This window comes from Salvelinus namaycush, chromosome 20, assembly GCF_016432855.1.
Source record: "Salvelinus namaycush isolate Seneca chromosome 20, SaNama_1.0, whole genome shotgun sequence".
Taxonomy (NCBI): domain Eukaryota; kingdom Metazoa; phylum Chordata; class Actinopteri; order Salmoniformes; family Salmonidae; genus Salvelinus; species Salvelinus namaycush.
The window spans coordinates 4,431,382-4,449,962 of NC_052326.1; the positions used below are offsets into that span (position 1 = coordinate 4,431,382).

Sequence of the window (18,581 nt, forward strand, 5' to 3'; positions counted from 1 at the left end):
AGCACTTTGTGACATCTGCTGATATCAAAAGGGCTTTATAAATACATTTGATTGCTTGATTAATCAAACCGAATCACACCGTTCCTTTATCGTATCGGAGCATGCATCTAGATATGTATCGAATCACCTTGAAAGTGAAAGATGCACATCCTTATAGTTTACCCATTACCCACCTTTTTTACCACTACATCACTGATGTTAATATAGAATCGTAAGTAATATTCTAATAATTAATCTAATAATACGATCATCTGTGTGCTCCATTGATGTCTGTTTGTGCGGAGCCTGAATAGTAATGCCTAGGAATGCAAATGTGAATGCTATGTAATTTGAGAAAAGAGATCTTTATGTAGAGTTGATGATTCTATGCAATTCATCATTACAACTGACTCAACAGTCTCTGATGCTACGTGTCAGTGTGAATCATTTCTCACATTTCCTCCCTTTCAGGGGTATACTGTTACAATTATATAGCTAATAGGCTATGTGTTTGTAGATAGACTGAGGTGAAAGAATTTACAGCAGCCAATGTGATAATGGCTTTTTGATAATGTTTTTGCTTTTCTCCAAATACCATTTTTAAATTGTATACAAATTAGCCTGTACCCTTCCGGTTTTAGTTAGTAAATAAATAGTTCAGATGTATTTTATTAGCCTACCCTGAATGAATTGAAAAGATGCTGTTCAAGAAATTGCCTTAAGGTATAGGCTACAAAGCTGAGTATAGGCTAAGTAAAAAAGCAAGTGACACCAATAGCTGAAACAGATAGACTAGGACTCAATTTGCATATTGAATGAAGTGTCCTAAGTCAATGACATCTCTGACATCAAATCAAATTTATTTTATATAGCCCTTCGTACATCAGCTAATATCTCGAAGTGTTGTACAGAAACCCAGCCTAAAACCCCAAACAGCAAGCAATGCAGGTGTAGAAGCACATCAATGCCTAAACATAGGCCTATCATCGACTTAAACCATTTACCCTAATCCATCACTCTTAGAAAAAAATTGTTATTCGGTCTTGTCCTTGTCGGAGAACTAGATAGAACCCTTCCACCCACAAATAAATATTTTAAACGCCATTTTTTTCCATAGAGGTTCCAAATAACTAATCTCAGATGAAAAGGGTTCCACAGGGTTCCGCTTTACCTTCTACAGGAACCCTACGGTTTACATGGAACCCTTTTCATCTGAGATGGAGTTGTTCTTTGGAACCCTATCATGGAAAAATGCTTTGGAAAAGGTTTTATAACATCTGATATAATTTTGTCAAGCCAATTAGTTGACATTATGAGGTCCTAATCGCTTGTACTGCTTGGCTAAATGGCAAAACCCGTTTTTCAAGTCCTTGTATGCAGGAAACACCCTTCTCAGAGTGAAATCAATTCACAGGCTAAATATTCTAAGCAGCGTATCTTCAGATGTCTCGACTTTGATATTAGCCTATTACATTGGTGGATGCACTAGGATTCAGAGATTGAGAAGTGGTAGGATTGCCATGGAAACTGAGGATTCAAGCCAAGGCTATGCATTAACTATACTTCCATTCCATCTCATATACACTGCTCAAAAAAATAAAGGGAACACTAAAATAACACATCCTAGATCTGAATGAATGAAATATTCTTATTAAATACTTTTTTCTTTACATAGTTGAATGTGCTGACAACAAAATCACACAAAAATGATCAATGTAAATCAAATTTATCAACCCATGGAGGTCTGGATTTGGAGTCACACTCAAAATTAAAGTGGAAAACCACACTACAGGCTGATCCAACTTTGATGTAATGTCCTTAAAACAAGTCAAAATGAGGCTCAGTAGTGTGTGTGGCCTCCACGTGCCTGTATGACCTCCCTACAACGCCTGGGCATGCTCCTGATGAGGTGGCAGATGGTCTCCTGAGGGATCTCCTCCCAGACCTGGACTAACTCCTGGACAGTCTGTGGTGCAACGTGGCGTTGGTGGATGGAGCGAGACATGATGTCCCAGATGTGCTCAATTGGATTCAGGTCTGGGGAACGGGCGGGCCAGTCCATAGCATCAATGCCTTCCTCTTGCAGGAACTGCTGACACACTCCAGCCACATGAGGTCCAGCATTGTCTTGCATTAGGAGGAACCCAGGGCCAACCGCACCAGCATATGGTCTCACAAGGGGTCTGAGGATCTCATCTCGGTACCTAATGGCAGTCAGGCTACCTCTGGCGAGCACATGGAGGGCTGTGCGGCCCCCCAAAGAAATGCCACCCCACACCATGACTGACCCACCGCCAAACCGGTCATGCTGGAGGATGTTGCAGGCAGCAGAACGTTCTCCACGGCGTCTCCAGACTCTGTCACGTCTGTCACATGTACTCATGTGCTCAGTGTGAACCTGCTTTCATCTGTGAAGAGGACAGGGCGCCAGTGGCGAATTTGCCAATCTTGGTGTTCTCTGACAAATGCCAAACGTCCTGCACGGTGTTGGGCTGTAAGCACAACCCCCACCTGTGGACGTCGGGCCCTCATACCACCCTCATGGAGTCTGTTTCTGACCGTTTGAGCAGACACATGCACATTTGTGGCCTGCTGGAGGTCATTTTGCAGGGCTCTGGCAGTGCTCCACCTGCTCCTCCTTGCACAAAGGCGGAGGTAGCTGTCCTGCTGCTGGGTTGTTGCCCTCCTACGGCCTCCTCCACGTCTCCTGATGTACTGGCCTGTTTCCTGGTAGCGCCTCCATGCTCTGGACACTACGCTGACAGACACAGCAAACCTTCTTGCCACAGCTCGCATTGATGTGCCATCCTGGATGAGCTGCACTACCTGAGCCACTTGTGTGAGTTGTAGACTCCGTCTCATGCTACCACTAGAGTGAAAGCACCGCCAGCATTCAAAAGTGACCAAAACATCAGCCAGGAAGCATAGGAACTGAGAAGTGGTCTGTGGTCACCACTTGCAGAACCACTCCTTTATTGGGGGTGTCTTGCTAATTGCCTATAATTTCCACCTTTTGTCTATTCCATTTGCACAACAGCATGTGAAATTTATTGTCAATCAGTGTTTCTTCCTAAGTGGACAGTTTGATTTCACAGAAGTGTGATTGACTTGGAGTTACATTGTGTTGTTTAAGTGTTCCCTTTATTTTTTTGAGCAGTGTACTTAGGTCCAGCTCTTTTCAATAACATTGTGCGAATAACATTTTCTACTATTGTTATCATTGATATAGGAAAGTCTAAAGGATTATGGCCTATAAAATGATATAAACTACCAGGGAATTAGGGCTAATTTGTTACTGTAGCTAAAGGCATAGACTATAGCCAGGCTCAATTCAGTTTGCATGTTTACAAATTACAGTATCTCTATATCATCATGAATTCCTAATGCCATGACATGGCCCTCTTTGGGTACAGCGAGCACCCCCCCCCCCCCCCCCCTCTCTCTGTCTCTCTCTCTCTCTCTCTCTCTCTCTCTCTCTCTCTCTCTCTCACCACCTCTCTCTCTCTCTTACCACCTCTCTCTTCCCCCTACACCCAGGCTCTGTTATCGAAGGTCATAAATTCCTAGAGGAGTCTCTCTCCTCATGACCATGCAGTATAGAGAGAGTGAGTTTCACAGGAGAACAAAGGAACCTCTTCCACATCACAGAACTTGAGAACTGAACAATGTCCATGTTTTGGAGAATGTGTACACGGTCGGGGGAGAATCCAGCTACGACCGGTCCATTTCGTTTAATGTTTGTGAAACTCATGAGAGACAATACAGCCACATTACCATAACTCTGTTCATACAAGAGTCTCAGTTGTGAGGTTTGCATCTAATTGTTGTATAAAATGAATGAGTAAAGATGAAACTATTTGTGAAATTATGTAATGTGATTTTAAACTGTTTATTGAAGGAAACTCCAATTCCCTTTGGAGTTTAACTAAGTCATAGGCCCGCCCCATGAGTACAGACATTGATCTTGCGTCATGGGACAGCCCTTTCCTACTGTTCTGGATATAACCCCCACATTGGGAATTTCCCAGTAGACCAGTACCTCAATCACAGAGGGAGCTAAGTTTTGAGTAGAGACCATGCGTACCTCGACCATCGAGGGAGCTAAGGTTGTAATGGTTGCTGAATCTTTGAACCATACCACGTGGTTAAACTCTGAGACTATCGATCCGACAGAATAAGAGCTACTCTTCGATACTAATTACTAGTCTGCAGCTAGTAATTATGTACCCGTGAATGCGAGGACCGACAACCGCCGACACATCTATTCTATAAGAATATTTCTGAATGGGACTCTGAAGTATCCATTCTAACCACGGAAGAGAGAGAGAGGGCGGACGAACCGTCCAACGGAAAGACGGCAACAAGCAGCAACAACTGCATCATAGCAAGATAAGCCTAAAATAAAATATTTGGCCTGTTGTAATAATGTGATAGTCTTGGACTTAGAGCAATGTATAGGATACATCATCAAAATCATCATTTTTTCCCCTACCCTGAAACAAACCAACAACAAACCAGGTAGGCCTAAATCAAATCAAATCAAATTTGATTGGTCACACACATTGTTAATCAAGCTTGATATTATGGGGGTAGGAGGAAGAACATACAACTGGATAAAGGATTTCTTGTTTGGAAGGTCGATCCAGGTGAGGGTGGGGAAGTCTCTCTCAGGCAGCTACATGGTGGATAATGGTACACCGCAGGGGAGTGTGACTAGTCCTCTGTTGTTCTCAATCATGATCAATGATGCTTACTCTCAGGTACAACCAGACATTGGGAGGTTGTTATTTGCAGATGATGGGGCCTTATGGAAGGGAGGAAGAAATGTGCCATATATAGTCAGGAAGGTACAGGAAGCAATTGATGAGGTAGAGCGGTGGGCATTAATGTGGGGATTCAGGTTCTCTGCAGAGAAAACTCAGACAGTGTTCTTTACCAGGAGGAAGGTGGGAGATGAGGTATGCTTAAGGTTATATGGGAGAAACGTGGAGAGGGTGGGGGCCTTTATGTTCCTTGGGGTATACTTTGATACTATGTACTACGGTGGGAAAGTGTAAGAAGGTACTAAATGTGATGCGCTGTCTGACAGGGAAGGACTGGGTGTGCCTCATTGAAGACCATTTATGTTGCATTGATCCGATCTGTAATAGACTATGGAAGTATAGCATATAGTTCGGCAACCCGTCCGTCATTGGAAAGGCTAGATGTCATACAGGGACAAGGACTCAATAGTGGGGCGTTTCGGACTTCCCCAGTAGCTGCACTACAGGCGGAGATGGGGGAAATGCCATTGCAGATCAGGAGACAGCAGCTGGCAAGGAATTATTGGGTCAGCCTGCAGGGACATGGGGTGTCTCATCCTGCGAAAGGGATTTTACAGGCATGCTGGGAACATGAGTGAAGACAGAACACAAGCTTTGGATGGGTGGGTAATACCCAGGCGAAGGAGATGGGACTGTATGGAAGCTATCCATGTGAATCCATCATGGCTACTCCCACCTCCAGTAGTAGATCTAGATGCATTGGAGAGACTACAGAAAGATAAGGAGGGTATTGATCCATCTGATTGGAGAGACTAGGGAAAGATAGGCAGGGTGTTGATCCATCTGATTTGTTTAAGAGAAGTCTTGGTACTGTGTATCAGGATTTTGTGGCCATTTACACAGATGGTTCAAAAGATCCAAGGACAGGACGTACTGGGTCAGCATTTGTAGTGCAGGAATGTGGGGTGAGAGTCAGGAAACATATTACAGATCATCTGGCTGTATATATGGCGGAGATGATGGCCATACTGTTGGCCTTGCAGTGGGTGGAGGAAGTTTAGCCAGAAAGAGTAGTTATTTGTTCTGATTCATGTGCAGTGCTAAGGCGTATCCAGTCCTTTATATCACGTAGCAGACAAGACCTGCTTTATGAGGTGCTACAAACCCATGGCAGGTGTAAACAAATGGGTATACAGATAATATTTACATGGATCTGAGCTCATGTGGGGGTGGAGGGGAATGAGGCAGTTGATGTACTGGCTAAACAAGCACTAAGTAGTGGGGATGTTGATGTGGTAGTTTCAATGAGCAAGGCAGAGGCAAAAAGCATGACATGGACAGTGATGTTGGAGAAATGGCAGGAGTAGTGGAATAGAGATATTAAGGGCAGGCATTTATTTCAAGTACAGAGGAAAGTTAGGGAGGGGATAACGGCAGGAAAGGACAGAAGAGAGGAGGCTGTATTTCCAAGATTAAGGGTGGGACAGAACCAGCTGAATAAGATCTTACATGTGATAGGAAAGCATCCAACAGGAAAATGTATTGCCAGGAAACAGAGACTATGGAGCATGTATTGATACAGTGTGGACATTATTGGAGGGAAAGAGAGATGATGAGATCTAGTATGAGGGAAAAGGGGATACAGGAAATTTATTTAAAGACTATATTGAGTAGAACGTCATTAGATATAGCCTCAAATATTTTATATTTTTTAAAGAGCAACAGGGCTGGCAGGTAGGATTTAGTTTCTCCCTGTCTCTGGCCCACACTCCAATACAATAGGTGGCGGTAATGCACCATAACGTTGGATGCCAACTGACGATAAACCCCACCGAAGAAGGAGAATTCGCGTCTCCTTCCTTTGTAACATATCTGGAGGGGTCAAGCTACCGCTTCTATGACAGCAATATTGGATAAGGATCAATAGAATAAAGCCTGAAAAATATTTTACGTTATTTAAAATTTGGAACTATAGAATTATTGACCTCATAATATTTATTATGTAGGATACTATATATGTTTTTAGCACATGTATTGGGTTCTTACTAGTGAATAAAATAATTTGAACATAATTTACACTAAGGCAAATTTGTTACCATCTATTTATTTTTGTTTTGTAATTGAAATGCTAAAGCCAGAGATACTGTATAATGTTTAATGACGAGATGGTCTTGTGTCCGTCCTGACAATGGGAGTTGTCTGCTATAGGTATCGGTTTGCTTATCTCTGTATTCCCGCGTGGACAGAGTTTGACGGGAGGGGACCCATCTGGCGCCGCCTCTTCCTCTCTGGGATTGCTACGCAGTCATCTCGGCAGCAGCAATGGAGTCCGTCAAAAAAAACTATCAAGAATGAACCTGGAAATTGACAGGTCTGTTTCTATTCTTTGTATGATGTGTTATTCAAATACTTAGCTTCATACGCGAAATATTAGCTATGTATAATTCAATTGGACAAGTTGTTACAAACTACTATTTCAACAGGATTGTTTTAGCTAGCTATGCAAGTAAGCTAGCTAGTAGCTCGTTAGCCAGCTAACGTTAATTATGAACCGAACAAGCTAACGTTCGCTAGCTAACTACTCGTTTTGGTGATATATTATCAAAATAAATCTTTCACAGCATGTTTTTGGATTTATTCAGCAGTTTTTACACAATGAATTACGATACCATTGGAAATTAATGTTGGAAGTTAAATGTATAACGTTACTCATAAAACTTAAGTTTAACATTACAGTATAATGTTCTGTCACTGTTTCCTGTTGACAAGACCTTTTGATAAATAGTCCAAAGTCAAAACAGTTTGAACGTGTCCAAATCAATAACCAATATGCAGAAACAATACGTGATATATCGGGAAACCTAAAATGTACTATGTATTTTTTTTAAACAAGCACTTCGTAAACTGCACACGCACAAAAAAACTTTGACAATTGGCAATAAATCTCTTAACGATTTAGAGGGAAAATCCGGTTGTATGCGCTGTTGAAACTACTACCATTCAAAAACCATATGTAGCCAAATTGGATATTTTTACATGACGGGTGTACACTAAAGACAGGAGCTGTGTTCGAATACTCGTACTAAACGTACTATTTGACGTAAATTGAGCATGTAGTATGCTTATTGGTCATAGTATGGATAGAGTTTGTATGCCAAAAGTTCCCCAAATTTTTTCCCCCAGCTTTATTTAACTAGGTAGGCTAGTTGAGAACAAGTTCTCATTTGCAACTGCGACCTGGCCAAGATAAAGCAAAGCAGTTCGACACATTTCCTTACTTTTTGGGCCCATAATGCAATTCTTCAGGAAATCGATGTGGTTTCACGGTTTCAGATTTGAAGAAAATGGCGGAATATATGCAGCCGAAGTCCGACGAGAGTGGATACAAATGAACTGCATTAACTAATTATGACAAATGTTAAGAAAATGTTGAGCAATATAATAAAGTAATGACTTAATAATTATTTACGCTACATGTTATGTTGGCTGACAATGTGTTGGCTACGCTATCCTTACGAACCGCATAGCATACATATTCATTACAGCAGTAGGTACTACCGGTATGTTAGCTAGCTAACGTAAACTCACCCCATTCCGTACAAATGTGCGTAACCGCAACATTCAAACGAGGCTACAAAGAAAACTAATGGGACTGTGGTGACTTCAAAATCGGGGGTGTGAACTAGGTTTCTATTCAAGCGTTGATCGACATGGTAATGGCTCTATAGTATTGGAGAAAAGTTGAAAAAACTGACCCTCCGTTACATCTTGACGTGTCATGTCGTAACGTACAGCACGCATAAAGCAACTATTTCTGTCTTACTATCTCTCTCCACCAGGTGTAGCACTTCTCTCATTGTTTAAAAACAAGACAGTGACGGGGGTAAGGGGTGGATACCTAGTAATTTTTTTCGTCATCATTGCATGCGATCATCATTCTCAAAGCCGCTGTTTACTTCTAAGATCACTTTAGCACCGCCCTAAAAACCCGATTCAAATTCGACACAAACCTTCAAATAGGTATGTAATGACACATTATATAAACTCTTTATAGTGTTTTATTGACATTTTAGAGGCAATAAGGTGATAAGTTGGACAGATCGAGTGAAAAAAGCAATTTTCACACACGACATCTGTCCTTCTCACTATCACGCATTCGTTTTGCTTCCCCACCGCCATTTTTAAAAAGACCCGACGGGGCTCATTGCCTGCTTGAATTATGCAGAAACGGGCAGTGTTTAGGTCATGTAATTGATTTTGTTGGAAAGGGGAGAAATAGTGCTTTACAATGGTATTGACATTACAGTTGATCTGGAAGTATTACGTTTTTGGGGCGTTAAAATAAGGGCAATTGTACGGACCAAGGCGATGTACGAGTTTACGTGAGTTTACGTTACCTCGTTAGTTGGCTACTAATACATTGAACTTGCCAGTATAGTTAAATAGCATATAATTAATAACTACCTAACGTTTATTGACTTGATTATTCACGTCATTCTTAGCTAAGTGGTGTAGTTGTTGTGCGTTGTCAATGGACATACATTCGCTCTGGCTATTTACTCAATTTCAGAGCACTCTTGTCTGAGTGTACCAGAGTGCAGAATAACTAATTAATTTACGAACGCTCAGCACCCGTTTAATATGGCACTCCAGATTGAATTTACGAACACAAAAATGTCTGATTTGTTATGTTAACAAGCTATCAAGAGGTTGCATAACAACATAATCAATTTCCGGTACACAGGTGTAGGGCTAGTATGCTCAACTGAAAGGGTACCGTTTGTTTACAGTACATTAAAATTAACTAATAGTATGTAGTAAATAGTCATTAAGTATGTATGTATGGTTATCCGAACACAACCAGGGTGTCACACACAAGATGCTTCACTTCTTCGATGAGGTTTAACAGCAGTTGACATCCAATAAGTGTTGCATTACCGCCAGCTACTAGACTGGAGTATAACTTCCTTATACTTTGCATGAAAATAAACAAATACCCTACCATCTAACCCTATAACCATTAAAAAATCCAATCTTACTGAAATGTTTATCACTTGTTGGCCTATCCCTCTACTGGTTCAGATCTACTACTCACACCACTCCTCTCAGGATCCTTCCCCCTTGACCCATCTTCCTCTACTTTCTTCACTGCCTCAGCAGACGACAACTTCTGCACAACTCTAACCCTGGAAACCTCAACCTGCCTCTCTCGCATCGGACATTTCTGATCCCCAACCCCATGGGCACCCTTACAATTAACACCTACCACTACTTTCCCCAATACTACACATTCCTTTATCTCATGCCCTTCTGCACACTTCTCACACCTAGGAACCTCCCTCCCACACATGGCTGCCACATGCCCATAAGCTTGACACTTGTAACAACATAATGCTATCGTCACAAAAGCTCCTAACATCACTTTGTCGGGCAAAGAATCAACATCAAAACTCAAAAGAACAGACAACGACTCTTCTGTTTCACCATTCTGCGTCGCACCAAACGACGAGCATCATAAACACCGGGAATCTTCTCTCTCAGTTGGTCAACCTTCACATTTACTGCTACCCCAGTAATAACTCCTTTCAATAGCGCCCTTTTCTTGAGAGCAGAACAGTTCACATCGCTTGGCCCCATTAGTTTAACGCTGAGCGCCTGCTCCCTCTGTCCAGAAGAAACAAACAATTATCACAAGACCACTTCTGGTTACCTTCACCGATTCCACAACACCTGACATCCACCCTGAAACCACAAATGGACCAGCCAAAAGGCAAGGGTCCACTTTTTCCCAAAATTTCACTCCTACCGTCAGATTCATCTTTATCCTGACCCTTGGTGCAAGCCTTGGGCTCCGAGAACTTCACCACACCTACCTCCTCCGATACTTCGCCCTCACTCTCTTCCATTTCTCAGCCTGTCTTCAATCCGGCGTAAAGCTTACTCTGCTTACACTTTCTACCATTCTTCTTTAACAAACCATCTCCCTTCTGCCATTTTTATCAACGATTCTTTACCTGGTCATGAGGATTCTCTATACCACCACGCTGTCTCTCAAAAACAGTCAGACATTCATGCGTCCAATACGGAGTTAATTTCTAGCCAACATTTTGAATTGAGTAACGTTGCTTGTGAACAGAGCTGTAATGATTTGACACTTTGGTTAAAGGCAAGTCCAAACGCATACTAGTAGTCATCGCGCATACTAGTAGTCATTGCTCCTGCTCGAGAGTCTACACATTCTGGGTGAAGTGAAACAATATCTCACTGGCTTCTCTGGCAAGCTCTCATTGTCTTGCTGATCATCGTTCTTATAACATGTCATTGCACATCTCACACTACAAGAGCATTGCAGATTTTGTGCCAATGAAATCAAACGTTTGAAAATATCGGGATGTCTGGGATTGCTCAGACGCGATCGGTAGCCCTCAAATTGCGTCTCTGACCTGCTCACATTAAACGAGCGTCGGTGACAGCCGCGCCCCGAGTTGGCAACGACATGGGGATTTTGTCTCCGATCTCAAACTTGTCTGTGACAGCTAAATCAGGACCAAAATCATGTAGTGTACACCCGGCTTTAGAGGACGGTCAGCTACATTTTGGAATTTAGCATTTTGATACGGCAGTAGAAAGAGAAAGGCAACACTTTTTTGTTAATCACTCATCGATTATGTTCAATAGCGCAAGAGGGGGGAGATTAGGTTGCACGTCCTGTTAAAACTAACATTGCTCAAAACCACAGGAATCAGGGAATAATGTCTGACTGGTAGTGCTGAGCGATTAGTGCTTTTTGAGGTCGGTTTGGTTTCAGTTCGATTATAAAAAATAAGAAAAACATGGATTTCGGTTTGAATTATTTGTTTTGACATTAAATGTACTATGCATTATGTGCGTTGAATGCTGTAACACAGAATAAAACAATTAAAAGTCCAATGATGGTAGTGACTGCCCATTGCTGCTCATCGCTTATTAATCATAATTTATTCACCTTACTTTAATAAAATATTTGGTGACTTTGTTTCATTCCAAGTTCTCATTTAGAGCTGCTGCTTATGCTGTCTGACAAAATCACAATTTATAATATTCTTCAAAGTTAAATAAGGGATACTTTTATGACTGCTGAATACAAACTATCAATCACTTAGATAATGTATTTTCAGGCTCGCGAAGCAACTGCTTTCTATCCCTGTCAATCGGGCGCCCGCTCTGAAGTTTAAGGGGGCACACAGTGGATTATGGTCATTGTAGTTAATTACCACGTTTTCTGTGCTGAACTATGTGGAATATTGACCTGTTGGAAACTACAATTCCCTACTACATCGAACAGTTCTGCACATCGAGCTCACAGGAAAAACCCAGAACGAAATGTAATTCAAATAATTGAACCGACTTCAGTCAATTATGTGTTTAAAAGCCGAAAAATAACTGCCATTTTGGGTTAATCGCTCAGCACTAATCACTGCTTAGAGGACAACTTGTAGAAACACCTAGCTACATTCTTAAGTGTTGAATTTTGATTCAAATGGGTTGCCAATGCGGTAAGTGTAATGCAACACTTTTTCTGTCCATCAATATCAAATTGAAATCAATAGAACGGGGTAAACGTTTGGGTTGTATGCGCTCTTCAACTAAAACTAATCAAAAGCCACACAGAATCGGAGAATAATTTTTACATCACTAGTTAGAAGAGAATTTGTTGAAGACAGTCATCTAAATTCTAGAATGGCATTGGAGATTTTGGGAGGCTGCCGAAACGGGGAAGGAAACAAATCAGTTGCTTTATTAAACTTTTATTTAACGAATCACGACCCGTCATAGGATCTGAACTAGGGCTGTGACAATGCCAGTATCACAGTATTTTTTTCCAATGCCAAAAAGGAAAACAGTGTGTTTTAAAGAATCTTTATGTAAAATATCGTGTGCTATAGCTTGGAAAAGAATAAAGGTGACTCTGGATGACAACATGTTTCCAGCATTAGGGCTGTTTTCCTAAAGAATCCGCTTCGTGTTTTGTTTCCTTGCCATGGTACTGAGTATCGACATACTGGTATCGTCCCTGCCCTAATATCAACGGTTGTCTGTAATTTAAGTGATAGTTTGACTCTCAAATCGACGTATTGATGTGTGGCCATTCATTCCATTTGAATTCGAAAAATGACAACAGAGTTCTAAGTCCTGCGAATACCAGTGTACACGACCAAACCAATGGTACAAAACCAAAGATTTGTTTTAATCCATAGATTTTGTGTAATTGAGATGACTATAATCTTTTATAGTATCAACACCAATCTGTGGTAAAAAGTATGTGTATTTCCTGTAATTGGTTTGTGGTGGAAACGTTAATCTGCAATTTAGTAGCACGTTCTGTCCACCATAGGGACATTTTGCAAAATATAAGAATTCAATGTCAAAAGAATTTCCAATTAGGATGATTGTAAATTAAGCACCCTCACATATTTTTACAACAATGACATGAATTTCTTACTACTTTAACCATGGAGAGAGTTAGAAAATGCTCCTAGCGACAATTTAACCAGGTGCTCTAGACTAGAGCATCCATAGTCTGTGCAGCAGGCTGAATGTTTGATGTCCCTACTTGTTTTCTTCTTGAAGCTAGCTAGCTAACATTATAGTGTTACTAACTGCAGCTAGTCAACCAAATCAACCCCACCATAGTTAACTTGCCTTTAATGCAATGAAAGATATTTGTTGTGCTCGATCTAACCCAACATATCCGTAGCGTTAGCTGCTTGGGCCTTTTGGGTTAGCAGACTAGCGTAGCTAGGTGATGAGAGCGTGACCAAGTTGAGCTATTTTTGCATTTGCAGGGAAATATGGCTAACTATGTCCTGTCAAAGAGAAACGTATAACTGATGCTTGTCTGCAACTTTTTATTTACTGTATCCTTTCCTTTTTTTTAGGCCTAACCTGAAGGTAAACGGTTACAACCTGCTCCCACGTCACATCTGCCGTGGTTAGGAAACCCCACTGTGTGTCATTCCATCTAGCCCTGTGGCCAACTGATTGAGCTTGGTGTGATTTCGCTTCCCCCTCGCAGACAATGTACTGCCTTCAGTGGTTGCTCCCAGTCCTCCTCATCCCGAAACCCCTGAATCCGGCCTTATGGTTCAATCACTCAATGTTCATGGGCTTCTACCTGCTCAGCTTCCTTCTGGAGAGGAAGCCATGTACCATTTGTGCCTTAGTGTTCCTGGCAGCCCTGTTTCTCATCTGCTACAGCTGCTGGGGAAACTGTTTTCTGTACCACTGCCATGACTCCACACTGCCAGACTCTGCACACGACCCCAGCATTGTGGGCAACTAAGAGGATCCCACTGACACTAGGAGCACACGGACCCTGGACAATCTGTATCTAGGCTGTGAATAAAATCCCCCAGTTGACTGTCGAGATGCTGAGAAACCTAGACAGTGTCCCGATTCTCATCCCCTCTGCCCTTAGTGTGCACTTGTTCACTTCCCTTCATGGATTTCAAAGGAATTGACTGTTGCAAAAAATAGGGTGGTAATTCCCTCCAACGATTACACAAATCCAGTGCTTTTAAATGCATGGGGAGGAGTGCATATGTAAACTTTCCAGAAAATGCCCTATCCTGCCCATCTCCCTCCTCACTACTGCCCTCCACCCCTGCCTTTATCCCCTGGTCTTGAGTGAACGTCCACTACCCTGGACTCACATTTGCAATGGTTGCCTTTTATAGTTTTCATATGTTATGTTAATACATCGATTTTAATTACAGAATGCTGAAAGTTTCCAAAGGGTAGAAATTGTGTGTGTGTGTGTGTGTGTTAATCAGCATTTTCACAAGTCATACTATCAATATGTTATGGTAGCAGGAAGGTGAACATGAATATCCTGCGTCCTTGTTGAGCTTTATTGATGTCGAGAGTAGAAGAGTGATGTGAACCATCTTCATGTCACTTCCCCTGCAGAGCTCAAATGTTACCACAGCCTTTTAATTTATTAAAGTTCAACGTCTGAAGGCGCTATCACTGACCATGGCCTCGTGTGTTTTCTCGGTTCTTCTAGGCTTTATGTCAACTGCAAGTTTGATCAATTGCCCACTATCTGCATTTGAGCGAGTGAGAATGCCTCATGACTAAGAAGGAAAAGCTCAATATTGTTGGTGAAAGATTTTTTAATTTTTTTTTTAGGGTTCACAATCTCAATATTTGAAAAGACAAGTCCGCTTTTATAAAGTTTATTATGAAAGTAATTGAAATGAGAAGGTTAATTACTGCGTGTTGTCTGGTGCTGGAGGGCAAACATTTTATTTTAAGTTGGGCCATATAGAGACTGCTGAACAAGCTAATGAGCTTTTGATCAAAATGTTTTATATTATTTTTAACTCCAGCCCAGTGTGAGACCCATCACGGAAAGGTCACCATTTTGTAGCTGGCTATCCAGTGAACCACAGGCCTAACAAAATGTTCACATCATTTAGCCCGGTCTGGTTTTGAGAACTTTTGACAATGATACTCAAGTCAATTGATTTATATTTTGTTAGGATGCTGTAGCTAATGACATATTGTTTGTCATTGATGATCGAACCTATTTTAGTCTCGATTTGCTCTTTTGTGAAGATTGTGCTGCCAATGTTATTTGTAGGCTACATTCAATACATGGGAGGTTTGTATTGCAAATATTTGCATTAGGTCTGTCCCCGACTAAAAAAGATCTTGGTAAACCGAGAGTCGTCTGTTCTTTCGACCAATCAATTGACTGCAGTTTTTTGTTTTTTTCCATATATAGACACACTGTGTTTTAATAAAATCAACTATACGCATTGAGCTTGTCTGATGCGTTAAGCTTACAGTTTGATGAAGTAAGACAAATGCCTCGAGGGCGCCAGAGATCTACATAACCAGAAGGGGAAAAAACGTAACCTGACCCAACTATTTTCCTCCTGCTGGCTTTCGCAGATTCTGCAATTGCTCTCCTGAAGTTGCCAGCAATAGGCTACATGAGGAGTTGGCAACCTTTCTCATTTTGAATGCCAATTTATCCTACCATTTCTACCAATCTGTGTGCCGTTATGGTTTTCACATTTTGTAAAACAGTTTCATTTGATTAATGACGTCTTCATATCTGAAAATCCTTGTCATGTGGTTAATCAAAATTCGATCCAAATCTAAATTAAAATGATACAAAGTTTAAAAAGTAACTTCTATTGCCATTGCCAACTATGTAAAAATAGTCTACATAAAGCTAACAAATATAAACATTGCAGTCTGCAGGTAGAAAATATCCTGATAAAATAAATATCTTATAAATCACATTGGCTACACATTGGCTGTCTGCAACAACCTTGAAACATTGTATAAACTAAGTTGGTTCCAGCCCAAAGCTTTCCTTAGTGAACTTGTTAGGTTGGTTCCAACCCAAAGCTTTCCCTAGCGAGCTTGTTACATTGTGTAAAATATTCTGGGCCCTCTGTTTCCCTGCCAGTGAGCTAGGTACCGACACAGCTGTAGGGTATTTGCTCAAGGGATAAGAATCAGTGCTTGACTTAGGCAGGAGCACCCAAAATGAGTACCCGAACGTATTTCAGTATGTCAAGCACTGATAAGAAGCAATCAGGTAGGCCTATTTTATGATGTTTCCACTGAGTCAAGCATTCACGAGATGCAATCAGGTAGGCCTATTTTATGATGTTTCCACTGAGTCAAGCATTCACGAGATGCAATCAGGTAGGCCTATTTTACGACATTTCCACTGGATCAAAGCATGACATTTTTCGCTTTCACGCTGAGTGGTTATCGAAAGGGAGAGAACTGGAAAGATTTTTCAAATATGCTGAGGATCTATTGTAATTCTCTGCATTTAAAAACATACTTTTCTTGCTGTTTGAGGTGAAGAAAACATTACTTTGAGAAGCTCCACGGCTCATTAGTGGTGGTGCTTTATTTTATTTAACCTTTAACTAGGCAAGTCAGTTAACAATTCTTATTTGCAATGAAGGCCCAACAAAAGGCAAAAGGCCTCCTGTGGGGACAGGGCCTGGGATTTTAAAAAATATATAAAAAAATAAATGCAATATATTTATAGGACAAAACACATCAAGAGAGAGAACACAACACTACATAAAGAGAGACCCAAGACAACACAGCATGGTAGCAACAGAACACGGTACAAACATTATTGGGCACAGTTCACAGCACAAAGGTCAAGAAGGTAGAGACAACAATACATCACACAAAGCAGCCACAACTGTCCATAAGAGTGTCCATGATTGAGCCTTTGAATGAAGAGATTGAGATAAAACTGTCCAGTTGGAGTGTTTGTTCCAGTCGCTAGCTGCAGCGAACTGAAAAGAGGAGCGACCCAGGGATGTGTGTACTTTGGGGACCTTTAATAGAATTTGACTGGCAGAACGGGTGTTGTATGTGGAAGATGAGGGCTGCAGTAGATATCTCAGACGGGGGAGTGAGACCTAAGAGGGTTTTATAAATAAGCACCAACCAGTGGGTCTTGCGACGGGTAGTCAGAGATGACCAGTTTATAGAGTGCAGTGATGTGTCCTATAAGGAGCATTGGTGGCAAATCTGATGGCCGAATGGTAAAGAACATCTAGCCGCTCGATAGCACCCTTACCTGTCAATCAGAAATACTATCAGATCCCCAAATGGGCACATTTCTATGCCTACATTTGCATGTAGGCCATGTAGCCTATAGGCCTACTTCTATGCGTGCGTGTCCTTACTCAACATTGACAGAAGCGCACCAAACAAAATACTGATTAAATTGACAAAACTCGTAAATGGAATGAAATAAACCAAAACTTGTTTCTCACAAGTGTAGCATAGGTTGTTCATTATGCAAACAATGTGTTCACTCAGACAATGAGAATGTGAAGACTGGAATAATAATATTGAACGCATTCAAATAAATGACCGTTACCGAAGTAACACGCGTAGATTAGAAATGATAGGAATTAACGGTAAATGTCCTACTGGTGATATATGTGTTGGGGAATTGAAATACGCAAACAATTCACACAATGAAACAATGAATGTGCATTGTTCATCTGGGTGCATGGTCAATCCGATGTCTGCACTGGCCATGCAGCATTTAGAGTGATATGGCCTCAGCAGAAGTCAGGCCATTCATACACCATACAGAACCAATCAGTCAATATAGTCGAGAACTCTCATCAGTAATCACTCGATATGTATCAGAAGTGGGGTGCCGCCTTACCCACGTGTTGGGCAGAAGGTTCAAATCACCGTTTCATATCGTAATTTCCGAATAGGCAAAAAGCATCAACCACGGCTGTTATTACACCCCTTATATGTTGTTGGTGGTCATGCCCATTTTTATTGTGCTGTAACTAGAACTAGAAGATCTTCTGACGTCCTTTCCCTTCGTCAAAGGTACGTAATCGCATTATTTTTAGTAGGGTTGAACATTTCTTGAGTGAATTTTGATCTGAATATATATTCATTTTAAAAGGATTTGCAATTTTGAACTAGCAGTCTTTTCGACTTAAATTTCCCGGGAACCATGACATGGTGTAAATTCCTGTTTTCGTTGCTCGGCTTCGTCTAATTTCTTTGGCTGCGTCTCCTGTCTCTGTGTCTTAAATGTCCATACTTTTCCCTAAGTGTGCACTAGTACACTTTCTCACATGGATTTAAACTCTAGCCAATGCTTACACCATTCGTATAACCAGGAACCAATATCCAAAGGGGGTACTTAGAATCATTTCATATGATATGCCTACATTTAAAATGCATATGAGTCGGTACTTTGGGGGCACTATGGGCAGAGCAAGATGTGATTGGGCCTTCAATTACCAAAAAAAGGTTGAGAACCACTGGACT

General features: G+C 41.3%; 1 protein-coding gene across 1 annotated transcript; it reads left to right on the forward strand.

The window, feature by feature from the left end:
* The first annotated feature begins 7,000 nt into the window (after window positions 1-7,000).
* LOC120064983 (bladder cancer-associated protein) lies at window positions 7,001-14,755 on the forward strand. Its single transcript, XM_039015604.1, has 2 exons — window positions 7,001-7,113; window positions 13,661-14,755. The coding sequence occupies exon 2, from the start codon at window positions 13,801-13,803 to the stop codon at window positions 14,062-14,064; it is 264 nt and encodes an 87-aa protein (XP_038871532.1). The 5' UTR covers window positions 7,001-7,113; window positions 13,661-13,800; the 3' UTR covers window positions 14,065-14,755.
* Window positions 14,756-18,581: the final 3,826 nt, after the last annotated feature.

Coding starts and splice junctions, on each gene's coding strand:
- LOC120064983 (XM_039015604.1), top strand. CDS start 13,801: ATGTACTGCCTTCAGTGGTTGCTCCCAGTCCTCCTCATCCCGAAACCC.